The sequence below is a fragment of the Myxocyprinus asiaticus genome, chromosome 45, assembly GCF_019703515.2.
Source record: "Myxocyprinus asiaticus isolate MX2 ecotype Aquarium Trade chromosome 45, UBuf_Myxa_2, whole genome shotgun sequence".
Lineage (NCBI taxonomy): Eukaryota > Metazoa > Chordata > Actinopteri > Cypriniformes > Catostomidae > Myxocyprinus > Myxocyprinus asiaticus.
This window is the reverse complement of record NC_059388.1, coordinates 290,310-306,093: the sequence shown is the minus strand read 5'-3', so window position 1 is coordinate 306,093 and position 15,784 is coordinate 290,310. Positions and strand designations below refer to the sequence as shown.

The window sequence follows — 15,784 nt, the reverse complement described above, 5'->3', positions numbered from 1 at the left end:
ATGTCAGGGCGACAGGTCTGTAGTCATTAATTGATTTTTGGTTTCTTTGGGACAGGAATAATGATTGAGCGTTTAAAGCAGCATGGGACTTCACACTGCTCCAGTGATCTATTGAAGATCTGTGTGAAGATCGGGGCCAGCTGGTTAGCACTGGATCGAAGAAACGCTGGTGAGACGCCATTTGGGCCTGAAGCTTTCCTCGTCTTTTGTTTCTGAAAGACGCAGCTCACATCATCTTCACAGATCTTAAGTGCAGGTTGAGAAGCAGGAGGGGGGAGGAGGGGGGTTGCAGGAGGTGTTGGTGTTTGTGTGAAGTGAAGGTCTGAGCGGGAGTGGGGTGTGAGATTGGGCCTTTCAAATCTACAGTAGAACACATTCAGGTTGTCAGCCAGTTGTTGGTCCACCACAGGGTTGGGGGTAAGAGTCCTGTAATTTGTAAGTTGTTTCATGCCACTCCACACTGATGCAGGGTCATTAGCTGAAAACTTGTTTTTCAGCTTCTCAGAGTATCTTCTTTTAGCCACTCTGATTTCCTTATTCAGTGTGTTCCTGGCCTGATTGTACAAGACTTTATCCCCACCCCTGCAAGCATCCTCTTTGGCTTGACGAAGCTGCCTGAGCTCTGCTGTAAACCACGGTTTGTCATTGTTGAACTTTAAATAAGTCCTAGTAGGAATGCACATATCCTCACAGAAACTGATATATGATGTATCAGTATCTGTGAGCTCGTCCAGATTGGTGTCTGCAGCCTCTAAAACACTCCAATCAGTGTAGTCAAAGCAGGCTTGTAGTTACAGTTCTGCTTCATTGGTCCATCTCTTTATAGTCTTTACTACAGGTTTAGCAGATTTTAATTTCTGCCTGTAGGTTGGAAGAAGATGAACCAGACAGTGATCAGAGAGTCCCAAAGCTGCTCTAGGAACAGAGCGATATGCATCCTTTATTGTTGTGTAACAGTGATCCAGTATTTTCCTGTCTCTGGTGGGGCATGTGATGTGCTGTTTGTATTTGGGCAGTTCACGTGTGAGATTTGCTTTGTTAAAATCCCCAAGAATAATAATAACTGAGTCCGGGTATTGTTGTTCGGTGTCTGTGATTTGATCAGTCAGCTGTTGCAGCGCCGCATTAAAACACGCATTTGGTGCGATATACACACTCACCAGAATAAACGAGGAAAACTCCCGTAGCAAGTAGAAAGGCTTACAGTTAAAAAGAGCGCTTCCAAATTAGGACAGCACATCCTCTTTAACGTTGTTACATCTGTACACCAACTTTCATTGATGTAAAAGCATGTTCCACTGCCTCTCGTTTTCCCCGTTAACTCCGCGATGCGATCTGCTTTGAACAGCTGAAAGCCCGGCAGATGTTACGCGCTGTCCGGAATGGCTTCACTCAGCCAGGTTTCTGTGAAATACAAAGCAGCAGAGGTTGAAAAGTCCTTATTTGCGCAGGTGAGGAGATGTAGTTTGTCCGTTTTATTAGGAAGAGAGCAGAGATTCGCTAGATGAATGCTCGGAAGCGCTGTGCAAAAGCCCCGCCACTGGAGCTTGACCAGCGCACCGGCTCGTCTCCCTCACCTGCATCTCCTGAACAACAAAGCCGAGCCTCCAACTAAAATGTCTAGCAAAACGTCTGAATATTCAAAAACCAGGAAAAGATTGTCTGGTATAAGCTGTCGAATGTTCAGCAGTTCGTCTCCGGTAAAACTGACTGGAAAAAGATTACTAAACACAGGACAAACAAACAAAAACAACAAAACAATAGGAGTGCTCCACACCGAGGCGGCCATCATGATGTAGTTATTCATGTTAGAAAAAAGTTAACTGTTGCTCAAATTGCACTAATTTTTTTGTAAGATGAGGGGGAGGGAGAGAGAGAAGGAGAGGTGGAATGTGGAGGGAGGGGAGGGAAAGGCGGGAAGAGAGATTGTGTGTATGTGCTAAGTTGGGTGTGTGTATTACTGAGAGTTGATTAAGAATGCACACGTTTTAGTTAATCCTGTTAGAAAAACATATGTGTTACTCAAATTGCACTAATTTTACTGTAAAATTTTATGTTGGACTGCCAAACTCGAGGTTGCACAATGTTTTGGTATTCCTCCTGAAAGTGACTTGAATTTTACATTTGTTTCATTTATTTTGTTGTTGGATTGCTAAATGTAGATTGCACTTTCCTTTTACTTGAATTGAACAAGTTCTTACTTTAATTTTAAGAGATTTTATGTTGGACTGTAAAACAGAGATTACCAGTTAAGACAGGGCTATTTTGTTGCAGAATAATGCCCTGCAGTGCACACTTTGTTTCTTGTACATTTGTTTGTGTTTAAGAGAAGATGATTTAATAAAATATTGAAATATTAATGAGACAAGTTTTTTATATTTATTTTGGGTTAATTAATTGTTATATTAATCAAGTAATAATAATTTAAAAAATCTTTAGAATAATCGGCAAATTAGTCATTAGATTAATCGACTAATCGGAAAAAGAATCGTTAGATTAATCGATTAAAAAAAATTGTTAGGTGCAGCCCTACAAACAAGTCAAGAAAACGATGAAGAGCTTGTTATTAGAACAGGTACGACATCTGTGGTGTAAGTTGACAAAAGCCAACACAGAGCAGAAAAATTTAACCTGCAAACTTTGAGCAACGATAATTACACGTAAGCAATATGTTTTACCTCCTCAAATGAAGCACGCAAAAGAATATAATGAAAGCCAAAAGATGCGGTCTGCATTAATTCAATCATAATTTTTTTTTTTTTTGTAAGAAGTGTTTATATTTATTTAGTATTTATTTTCTGCAAGAAGTATTTACATAATTTTGAATATTTTCTGCAAGAAGTGTTTATTTTTGTTGGATTTTATTTTTTACTTATGCATTATTTTCTTTTTGCATTGCTTTGTGAAGATCTTGAGTTTTTTGAGGAAAGTTTATAATAATAAAAATATTGGTCAACAACATATCAGACTGAAATATGGCAAAATGTAAAATTTAGCATTATGGCAAGAATGATTTCAAACCAAGTTTTTACTTTACGTTTACTGTCAAGTTCCAAAAAAAGGAGAAAATTATACAAGATGAAGTATTTGGAAGTATTTAATTCAAAGGATTATCCACAAATAGGCAGTATAATATGGTTATTTAATATATGGTAACACTTTACAATAAGGTTCCATTCGCTAACATTAGTTAATGCATTAAGTATCATGAACTAAAAATGCACAATCTATTTTTTACAGCATGTATTAATCTTTGGTAATGTTAGTTAATTAAAAAAAAAAAAATCTTTGTTAGTTCATGTTAGTTCAAAGTGCATTAACTAATGTTATTATATAAATCTTTTGATTTAAATATTGTATATGTTGAAATTAACATTAACCATGTTTAATAAATGCTGTAAAAGTATTGTTCATTGTTAGTTCATGTTAACTAATGTTAACAAATAAAACCTTATTGTAAAGTGTTACCTAATATATTAACCTATTTTTAGTGATTTTACAAAAACAATTTAGTATATTGTGATATAAATCGTTATTGTTATTGTCATATCGTGATATAGGATTTTGGCCATATCGCCCACCCCTACCAGAGTGAATCTAGAATGGGCTAGTTGCACAAGACGCCATGTTTGATTTCTGGTTTAGAGAGTGTGCGCATAGCCACTTCCGGTTTTGCTATGCGCCGGTCAAGAAGCCACTGAAAATGGCATTTTATATTAGGTGTTTACAGAAAAGAGATTTAAAATTTATTATAGCATCGCAATAAAGACACAGGAGGCTTTTACACTCTGTAACTGTTAGGTGAAACACACTTGAAATTAGTGCCCGACCAATATATCGGTCGGCCGATATTAGCCTTTCACCGATATATCGTATCGGCGTATATTTTACCGATATGCGCCGATATGAAAACTTTTTTTCAGAACATATAATGCAGAAAACAAAGCTTTAGAATTGGTATCACAGCATAGTTTGTCCAGCAGAGTGCACTCCGACTCCATTGTTTACAGAGCTGATCTGACGGTGGCTCTGCAGACAGGGCGGAGTTCAGCGGTGTCTCGGTAAGTTAACTAGTTTGATAAATATATACTGGAAACTTAAACAATGACCCCATCATTTTCCCTTTTCAATATAACTAATATAACATTAACCTTGTCCCTGACAACCATGTCACTCATGTCTGTTTGCTGTTAGCCAGCTATAGTTTGTCAGTGCAGTCAGTAATGTAGCAGACTGAAAGGTAAACATCAGAGCATCTTTTTGCAGCTCAGCAGACAGTGGTGTGGTGGTGGATTGTGTCTGATAAGTGTAAATTTCATGCTATGTTGTTACCTAGTTGGTGAGACCCAATGCTGGAAAGTAAAATAAACAACGTCCATCTTTTACTCTCCGAGGCAACGAGCTTATAGCTAACTAGCTAATCACGTAGCTACTTTCATACCTTGTCAGCGGAGTGGAAGTTAATGTGTAAACATGTAGTCACCAAACTGCTTTGTTCAGGATTCGCAGTTTAGTACCCCCTTCAACCGAACAATTCCAGTCATTGCATTTATAAAATGTAATATATAAAAGTCTGGTTTTCCACCATTGAAAGTTTCCCCTGAACTTGTATAGCAGAATACGTTGTAACACCGCTGCCACTGTTTATCTCTTGTCTAGGCAGTATTAATATAGTCAGCATTTGACTGATACTCAACAGTAATACTGATGTTTATTTAGCTATTCATTTTATTTTTATTTATTCTTTATTTTAATGGTCAGCATTTGACTGATACTAAACAGTACTGATGTTTATTTAGCTATATATTGTATTTGTATTTATTCTTTGTTTTAATGGTCAGCATTTGACTGATACTAAACAGTACTGATGTTTATTTAGCTATATATTGTATTTGTATTTATTCGTTTTAATGGTCAGCATTTGACTGATACTAAACAGTACTGATGTTTATTTAGCTATTTATTGTATTTTGATTTATTCTTTATTTTAATGGTCAGCATTTGACTGATACTAAACAGAGTACTGATGTTTATTTAATGGTTAGCAACTGACATACTAAACATACAGTACTGATGTTTATTTAGCTATTTATTTTATTTTTATTTATTCTTTATTTTAATGGTCAGCATTTGACTGACACTAAACAGTAATACTGATGTTTATTTAGCTATTTATTGTATTTGTATTTATTCTTTGTATTAATGGTCAGCAACTGACATAATAAACATACAGTACTGATGTTTATTTAATGGTCATCAATTGACATACTAAACATACAGTACTGATGTTTATTTAATGGTTAGCAATTGACATACTAAACATACAGTACTGATGTTTATTTAATGGTCAGCAATTGACATACTAAACATACAGTACTGATGTTTATTTAATGGTTAGCAATTGACATACTAAACATACAGTACTGATGTTTATTTAATGGTCATCAATTGACATACTAAACATACAATACTGATGTTTATTTAATGGTTAGCAACTGACATACTAAACATACAATACTGATGTTTATTTAGCTATTTATTTTATTTTTATTTATTCTTTATTTTAATGGTCAGCAACTGGCTGATACTGAACATACAGTACTGATGTTTATTTAGATATTTATTTTATTTTTATTTATTCTTTATTTTAATGGTCAGCAACTGACTGATACTGAACATACAGTACTGATGTTTATTTAGCTATTTATTTAATTTGTATTTATTCTTTATTTTAATGGTCAGCATGACTGATACTAAACATTAATACTGATGTTTATTTAACTATTTATTTGTATTTTTATTTATTCTTTATTTTAATGGTCAGCATTTGACTGATACTAAACAGTACTGATGTTTATTTAACTATTTATTTTATTTTTATTTATTCTAATGGTCAGCAACTGACTGATACTAAACAGTACTGATGTTTATTTAGCTATTTATTGTATTTTTATTTATTCTTTATTTTAATGGTCAGCAAATGACTGATACTGAACATACAGTACTGATGTTTATTTAGCTATTTAATTTATTTTTATTTATTCTTTATTTTAATGGTCAACATTTGACTGATACTAAACATACAGTACTGATGCTTATTTAGCTATTTATTGTATTTTTATTTATTCTTTATTTTAATGGTCAGCATTTGACTGATACTATACAGTAATACTGATGTTTATTTAGCTATTTATTTTTATTTATTCTTTATTTTAATGGTCAGCATTTGACTGATATTAAACAGTACTGATGTTTATTTAGCTATTTATTGCATTTGTATTTATTCTTTGTTTTAATGGTCATCAATTGACATACTAAACATACACTACTGATGTTTATTTAATGGTTAGCAACTGACATACTAAACATGCAGTACTGATGTTTATTTAGCTATTTATTTTATTTTTATTTATTCTTTATTTTAATGGTCAGCAACTGACTGATACTGAACATACAGTACTGATGTTTATTTAACTATTTATTTTTATTTTTATTTATTCTTTATTTTAATGGTCAGCATTTGACTGATATTAAACAGTACTGATGTTTATTTAACTATTTATTTTATTTTTATTTATTCTTTATTCTAATGGTCAGCAACTGACTGATACTAAACAGTACTGATGTTTATTTAGCTATTTATTTTATTTTTATTTATTCTTTATTTTAATGGTCAGCAACTGACTAATACTGAACATACAGTACTGATGTTTATTTAGCTATTTATTTTATTTTTATTTATTCTTTATTTTAATGGTCAGCATTTGACTGATACTAAACAGTACTGATGTTTATTTAACTATTTATTTTATTTTTATTTAGTCTTTATTTTAATGGTCAGCATTTGACTGACACTAAACAGTAATACTGATGTTTATTTAACTATTTATTTTTATTTTGATTTATTCTTTATTTTAATGGTCAGCATTTGACTGATACTAAACAGTACTGATGTTTATTTAGCTATTTATTGTATTTGTATTTATTCTTTGTTTTAATGGTCAGGAATTGACATACTAAACATACAGTACTGATGTTTATTTAATGGTCATCAATTGACATACTAAACATACACTACTGATGTTTATTTAATGGTTAGCAACTGACATACTAAACATGCAGTACTGATGTTTATTTAGCTATTTATTTTATTTTTATTTATTCTTTATTTTAATGGTCAGCATTTGACTGATACTGAACATACAGTACTGATGTTTATTTAACTATTTATTTTTATTTTTATTTATTCTTTATTTTAATGGTCAGCATTTGACTGATACTAAACAGTACTGATGTTTATTTAACTATTTATTTTTATTTTTATTTATTCTTTATTTTAATGGTCAGCATTTGACTGATACTAAACAGTAATACTGATGTTTATTTAACTATTTATTTTTATTTTTATTTATTCTTTATTTTAATGGTCAACATTTGACTGATACTAAACATACAGTACTGATGTTTATTTAGCTATTTATTTAATTTTATTTATTCTTTATTTTAATGGTCAGCATTTGACTGATATTAAACAGTAATACTGATGTTTATTTAACTATTTATTTTTATTTTTATTTATTCTTTATTTTAATGGTCAGCATTTGACTGATACTAAACAGTACTGATGTTTATTTAGCTATTTATTTTATTTTTATTTATTCTTTATTTTAATGGTCAGCAACTGACATACTAAACATACAGTACTGATGTTTATTAAGCTATTTATTGTATTTTTATTTATTCTTTACTTTCTCAGTGTTCATTTCTAAAATTTGTTGACGATGTATATGTGGCAGCGGGGGCGTGGTCAAGCGTCCGTCACGAGAGAGAGAGAGAGAGAGAGAGAGGGAGAGAGAGAGAGAAAGAGGTAAGGGTGTTTGCACCTGAACTACATTATGTATAACACTTGTCTCTAATTCCAGTGAGCATGGAGAGAGCGGCATATAAGCAGCCACACCACCAGCAGAGGAGAGAGAGAGAGTCTGGCACAAGGAAGGCCACGGTGCTCCTGAAGCTGCTATGTTTAATCTGTTATGTTTGTGAAGCTGACGTGTTTAAGTTACTACGTGCCTGTGAAGCTGACGAGTTTGTGAAGTTGTAAAACACTGAAGTGGCCGATTAAAATTCCTACCTGAGCCTGGAAAAACCTGCTTCCCTGTGTTCTCCTTCCCTTCTGTTTGTGAGCTGCAACTAGAAAAGTTGGGACAGTATGAAAAATGCTAATAAAAGCAAAAATGAGTGATTTGTCAATTATATTCACTCTTTGATATACTCAAAGCACTACTACTAAACATTATATGATGTTTTACCTTGTGAATTTCATTATTATTTTTTAAAAATGTACAGTAATTTCAAATCAGATGATTGCAACACCAAAAAAGATGGGACAATCGAGTGTTTACCACTGTGAAACATCACCATTTCTTCTAATAACACTTTTTAAGCATTTGGGCACTGAAGACACAAGTATGTTAAGTTTAGAAAGTGGAATTTTCCCTCATTCATCCATTATGCAGGTCTTCAGCTGCACAATTGTACGGGGTCTTCATTTCCATATTGTGTGCTTCATAATGCACCACATATTCTCAATTGGAGATGGTCAGGACTGCAGGCCAATCTAGCACCCGCACTCTCTGATTATTCGGCCAGTATGTGGTTTGAAGTTGTCCTGCTGGAAAATGCAGGGACTTCCCTCGAAAAGACGGTGCTGGATGGCAGTATATGTTGCTCCAAAATTTGTACATATCTGTCTGCATTAATGGTGCCCTCACAGATGTGCACGTTACCCATGCCATGGGCACTGACACACCCCTGGCCCATACAGACACTGGCTTTTGGACCTGACGCTGATAACAGCTTGGATGGCCCTTTTCCTCTTTGGCCCAGATAATACACCAACTTCGTTTTTCAAAAACTATTTGAAATGTGGACTCTTCAGACCAAAAAACACAGTTCCACTGTTCTACTTTCCATCTCAGATGAGACCGAGCCCAGAGAAGTCAGCAGCGCTTCTGGACAGTGTTGATGTATGGCTTCTCCTTTACATAGTTAAGTCTTAACTTGCATCTGTGGATGCAGCGGCGAGTGGTGTTGACTAACAAAGGTTTACTAAAGTAATCCCAAGCCCATGTTCATGATATCCATTACAGATGAATGATGTTTTTTAAGTCAGTGACGTCTGAGGGATCAGAGATAACGCACATTTAGAAGTGGTTTTCGTCTTGCCCTTTACGCACCAAGATTTGACCAGATTCCTTGAATCTTTTAACTATATTGTGCACTGTAGAGGGTGAAATGCCCGAAATCCTTCCAATTTGTCTTTGGGGAACATTGTTCGCAAAGTGCTGGATTATTTGCTGAAGCATCTGTTGGTAAATTGACAAGTCTCAAATGATCCTTGCTCTTGAAGGACTAGGCTGTTTTTGGAGGCTCCTTATATAATATGACACGATTGCCTCACCTGTTTCACATCTCCTGTTTCACATTGCCTTATAACAATTTTACAAGTTGAAATTACTAGACTTATTAGCCCCTATTTCAACTTTTTTTGGAGCGTGTTGCAATCATCTGATTTGAAATTACTGTACATTTAAAAAAAACAATGAAATTCACAAGGTAACACAACATATAATGTTTAATTGTAGTGCTTTCAATGTAGCAAAGGGTGAATATAATTTATAAATCACAAATTTTTGCTTTTATTAGCATTTTTCATACTGTCCCAACTTTTTTGGAATTGGGGTTGTAATCTCCTGTGCTGATAAACCACTCTCCTCTCTTTCTTTAATTGTTACATGTTCAAGCTGGTCTCAACCAAGTCTTTAACAAGTCTCCTTTGGAAGTCTCTTCTCAAAGCAACAATAAAGCCCCACTTACACCACGATCACTGTGTAATCTCACTCAGCTTCAATGAACACTCATACTTGCGTGGCGAAATCTCACCGGCGCCATCTTGTGCACCTGGCCAATAAACCTTTCTCTTTTGCCCATCTTTTGGTCCATTGTACCCTACACTGTTTTGTGGTGTATACCCCTGTTGAATTGACGGTGCTCATTTGCATTTCTGCATTTATTTAATAGTCTGAATCTGTGAACTGCTGCTTACACACATACAGTGATCCCCAAAAATATTTGGACACTTTTGGACATGGAGGTCACACTTAATGTCTGAATGTCGTTGATATAAAAAAAAAAAAATGTCAAAGCAAGTGTCATATGTGTGCCTCACATGCTACTGGAGCTTTTCTAAGAAATAACTTTTCTTAGCTATTTTTGCTCATTGAATTTTAATAAACAGGTGTTCTGGTGATTTTTTTTTTTTTTTAAACAACATTTTCATTTTTTGGGGGCCTTTTTCTTCTTTATTAGACAGATTACAGTGGAGAGGTGACAGGAAACGATAGGGGAGAAGAGAGGGAATGGGACTGGGAAAGGACCTCACAAGCAAGGAATTGAACTCAGGTCACCCACGATGCATCCGCATCACATGTCATGAGCGCAGCCCGCTAGGTTATTCTCTGACTGTGTGCTGATGATTTTAAGTGAGTTTGAAATAGAGGGCGACCGATAGTGGATTTTGCAGATACCGATAACTAAGGTGGTGCAAAAGGCCGATAACCGACTAATCGATTTAAAGAATGTAAAATAAATATTCTTAGTATTTCCTTACTACGACATGGGCACAGACATAGAGGCTAAAAGAGTCCAAAATAGTCAAAAAAGGATAAAATCCAGGATGTAGTTAGTTTCCAATAATAACAACCAGAAAATATTTACATTTTGTGCATAATGTGGGACTTTTAACTGCAAAAAATTCCGAAACATACAAAAGGCTCTCATTTTGAAATTATGGAGAATTGCTTTGTTACAATGCTCTATATATAAGTATTCACCAAATGAAGCTTTTTGTAGCCAATATATTCACCATATTAAGAGTTTTGTATACATATATTTCACCAGATTTTATTTTATTTGGAAAAAGGTTTATTATTATTCACAACATATTAAGTACTCTCATTTTACTTTGTATGCTCTTGCTTAAATTTAGATTACTTGATTATCCGATTAACATTTTTTTATTGATTCAACCATTAAATATATACATAGCAGAACATACATATACAGAATCAAAATACAACCCCCACTACCCCCCCAATCCCCCACCCGACCCCCAACAACACCCCAGTGGTCACACAACCATAGACACACAACAAAAATAAATAAATTAATTAATAAAAAAATAAAAATAAAATAAAATAAATAAAACAATCACACACATAAAACCCCTACACCTCTCTCTCCACTGTCTCTCCCCGAGAGCCCTCCAAAAAAGACAGATATCTGCCCCACTTCTTCTCAAACATGTCCAGACTCCCCAGTCTTCTGGATACCCCCTCCTCAAGAGCTGCCACTCTGGCCATCTCTGAACACGACTCCTGAAAAGGGGGAGCTCCAGCCGACTTCCAGCTCCTCATAGTAATCTGTATGGCGATCATAACACTAGATAGAACCCAGTTTTTCACGTGCTTATACTCCAAATTAATGACTGCCCCATCTCCCAAGAAACAGAGTCTGGGGCAAAATACAATTTGAGAGGCCAAAACCTCGGACATAAAACTCTGAATCCTCATCCAAAATTCCTGCATCTTAACACATCCCCAAAAGACATGGGTTGTGTCTCCATCTTCTAATTGACAGCAGGTGGGTGTGTCTTTAAGACCAAGCCTATGCAATCTAGAGGGGGTCCAATAGACTCTATGTAAAATCTTAAATTGCATGAGGCGAACCCTTGCGTCTCTGGATGCAGAGTTGACATTTTTTAGAATCCCAGCCCACTGTCCCTCCTCCAATACCAAATTTAGATCTTTCTCCCATAATCTCTTAAGAGAAGTTGAAGTTCCGTCTCCCAGACTCCGAATTAGTAGGGAGTAATACACCGATGCCTCATGACCTCTTCCCAAAAGCAGTAATCACCTCTCCCAGAGTATCTGCCGCTTTAGGAGGGTGTAAACCACTCCCGAAAATAGTACAGAGTAGGTGGTGCAGCTGTAAATACTTATAGAACTGAGATCTAGGAATCCCAAAAAGTTGAACCAAATTTTGAAAGGATATCAACACTCCACTCTCATATAGGACACCGAGTGTAGTAACCCCCCTCCCAATCCACTCTGACCAGCAAAAAGGGGACTTGTTGATGCATAATTTGGGGTTCAGCCATATGCTCGAGGCAACATTTAAAAAAATGTCAGAATTAAACAGTCTGGACACTTTAGTCCATACCGAGTTCAAGTGCGAGAAAACGGGATGTACTTTAGCTTCTCTGATTAATTTGATAGAAAGGCTTTGCAGTGGCGAAATAGGGGCAAGAACTTCCTGTTCTATACAGAACCAGGGAGGGGCTCTCTCAGGTGGAAGCGACCAATGAGCCAAATGTCTGAGATCAAATGCATAATAATAAAATAAAATCTTGGGTAGGCCTAGCCCACCTTTGTCAATCGGCCTATGTAACTTATTGAAATGTAATTTGGGACGCTTACCATTCCAAATGAAAGACTTTGCTATGCTATCAAATTGCTTGAAATAAGAGAGGGGGACATCTACAGGCAGAGACTGCAGTAAGTAATTGAATTTTGGAATACAATTCATTTTAATAACATTAACCTTCCCAATCATCGATAAATGTAATGAAGCCCACATCACTTTGTGATGGAAATAAAATACCCAAATACTTAATGCCCTGTTTGGGCCACTAGAAAGCACCCAGCTAGAAAGCCGTTTCTGGGCAGTACGCTGTCAAAGCCAAAGCTTCGGATTTATACCAATTGACTCTATATCCTGAAAACTTAGAAAAGGAATGAATAATTCTGTGGAGGCAAGGCATAGATCTACTGGGGTCAGAGATGAATAATAAAATATCATCTGCGTAAAGCAGGAGCTTATGTGCCATACCTCCCACCACCACCCCTGGAAAATCATCCTCCTTTCTTATCGCGGTTGCTAATGGTTCCAGGGCAAGACAGAACAATAATGGGGAAAGAGGGCAACCCAGCCGGGTGCCCCTATCCAAAGTAAAATAATCTGAAATTAATCCATTTGTTTGTACCGCCGCTACTGGGTGTCTATAAAGTAACTTAATCCAACCAATAAACGTACTCCTGAATGCGTACATTTCCAAAATCTTAAAAAGATAATCCCATTCTACCATATCAAACGCCTTTTCAGCGTCAAGTGACATGGCAGCGACCAGAGATTGTTCATTCACTACTGACCACATGATATTGATGAATCGCCTAATGTTATCAGAAGATCTACGCCCCGAATAAACCCCAGCTGATCTATATGTATAAGAGATGTCATAACTTTACTTAATCGATTAGCCAAAATTGACAACATTTTTACATCTAACTGGATACAGGGAAATTGGATGGTAACTTATACACTTGCTTGGATCTTTGTCCTTTTTAAGAATCAGACTGATCCGGGCTTGTGTCATGGTTGGAGGAAGCTTTCCATTCTTTAATGATTCAGTATAAACTTCTAACAAAAGTGGAGCCAGTTCTGTAGCATAAGATCTAAAAAATTCTGCGGCAAAACCATCTGGCCCCAGAACTTTGCCTGTAGGTTAGGCCTTAATTACCACGCCAAGCTCCTCCAAGGTTATCTCAGAATCAAGAGTTTTTTTGCTCAGTCGTCAGTTTAGGAAGTTTTAATGGTTCCACAAAGTTTCTAATATCTTCATCAGTAGACAAAGACGTGGAAATATAAAGATCAACATAGAATTCTTTAAAAGCATTATTAATATCAATGGCCGAGGTAAATATTTCACCACCAGCAGATTTCACTAAGGGAATAGTAGAAAAAGACTCTCTCTGCTTTATATATCTAGCCAAAAGCTTCCCTGCTTTGTCCCCCGACTCAAAGTATGACTGTCTTGCCCTGAATAACCAAAACTCCACTTTCCGCGACAAAATAGCATTATATCTGTATTTCAATCTAGTCAATTCTCTGAGGCCATCAGACGACATTCTGCGTTTCAGTCCTGCCTCAGCACTTTTAATATTTCCTTCCAACTCCACGAGTTCACGTGCTTTGGATTTTTTGATGAATGAGGCATTCTGTATGATCCGACCCCTAAGAACCGCCTTAAGTGCCTCCCAAGCCACACCCACAGAGGATACTGAGGACCAGTTGGTCTCCATACAAACATTGATTTCAGCCTTTAACATTTGTTAGAAATCAGGATTTTGCAAAAGGGATACATTAAAGTGCCAACTATATGATTTCTTTTTCTCCGTATGTGGCAACATCTCCAAACTCACCAGGGCGTGATCTGAGACTAAGATATTTCCAATTGAGCAATCAACAACAGATGAAATGAGGGACTTAGATATAAAAAAAAAATCTATTCTAGAATAAATCTTACGGACTGATGAAAAAAAATGTATAGTCCCTACCAGATGGGTTCAACAGTCTCCAAATATCTGTAAGACCAAGATTTTTACACATCCTGTGAAGCGTCAATGTTGCTCTAGGGGGCTTGCACACTTTTGCTTCACTGTGATCAAGGACTGAATCCATCAATAGATTAAAGTCTCCTCCCAATATTATATCATGAGGGGTGCCAGCAGCTTGCAACATCCCTTCAAGATCTACAAAAAAGCCCTGATCATCAGCGTTAGGTGCGTAAATATTAGCCAAAATCAACCTTTGCCCCTGAATTTCAGCTAAAACAATAATGACTCTCCCTAATTTATCTTTACTCTGTTTGAGAAATTTGAATTGTAGATATTTATTAATCAGATTGCTTGATTATCTAATCAAAATAGCGAAGGCCACAGAGGAACACGAGGAATAAAAAAACTATCGGCATAGATTTTTGCAGATAACCGATAGTATCAAACAGCAACTATCGGCACCGATTAATCGGTAAAAACGATATATCAGTCTAACTCTAGTATGAAATAGGGTTGTGTGAGACTAGTCGACTAAATGGTTCTGATGCTGCTAGACGACATTGGAATTACTAGTCGATCAATATTTTTCTCCATTAAAATTAAGCAAGGCAAGCACGTCGCAGATAAATGCGATCGATAGATAAATTGGATTTGTCTTGTTGGAATATAGATTAAGTATTTTAAATTAGTTGCATAAACAACATAAAAAACGTTTTGACTGTTTCCTGAGGGTTTCTTACTCTTAAGACTAGTCGACTCCAAAAATTTTCATTTAAACATCAGTGAAATTAGTCGTTCCACACATCCCTAGTATGAAGTCAGTTCCCCTCAAATTCACAGAGTCCTTTCTCTACTTTAGTTAGGTCTGCCGGAACCAGAAACACTGATTGTGATCTATAACGCTGCAATAAATTGAATTGCATCTATGCTAATATTATTTTATTTGTTTCCCTGTGTCAACCTTGGGACTGCTATCCTGAGGTCACCAGAACCAGTTGGATCCAGCTCCGTTCCTGCTTGGTGTCGGACTCCACTGCTACGTGTGTCTGAATGATGACGATTAAATGCAGCCGGTGCCAGCCAGACATCACTTTAGTCTATTACAATGGACTTCAGAGGATGAACTGATGCCAACTCCAACCATAAGACATGGGATACTTCATATGCCACTGCCTGAACCTTGGATTTAGGACTGACCTCACCGAAACTACCGGCCGGTTGAACTGCGATGCACTTAACTGATCTCTGCCTGCATCACCTCGGTCTAATGATGGACTACACTCTTGAAATGGAATACATAGACTATCACTTAATTGTCAACAAAACCCTTC

At 36.0% G+C, this 15,784-nt stretch overlaps 1 protein-coding gene across 14 annotated transcripts in view; it reads right to left on the bottom strand.

The window, feature by feature from the left end:
• LOC127435309 (ubiquitin carboxyl-terminal hydrolase 15-like) overlaps positions 1-15,784 on the bottom strand; it is a 277,517-nt gene that overhangs the window by 244,538 nt on the left and 17,195 nt on the right. The window contains exon 6 of one of the 14 annotated variants that reach the window (XM_051688693.1): positions 11,235-11,480. The exons of the other annotated variants lie outside the window; for them this stretch is intronic. Coding sequence (XP_051544653.1) covers positions 11,286-11,480 — 195 coding nt within the window. The 3' untranslated portion in view covers positions 11,235-11,285. Of the gene's footprint in view, positions 1-11,234; positions 11,481-15,784 lie in introns of those variants that run through there. 14 annotated transcript variants of the gene reach the window in all.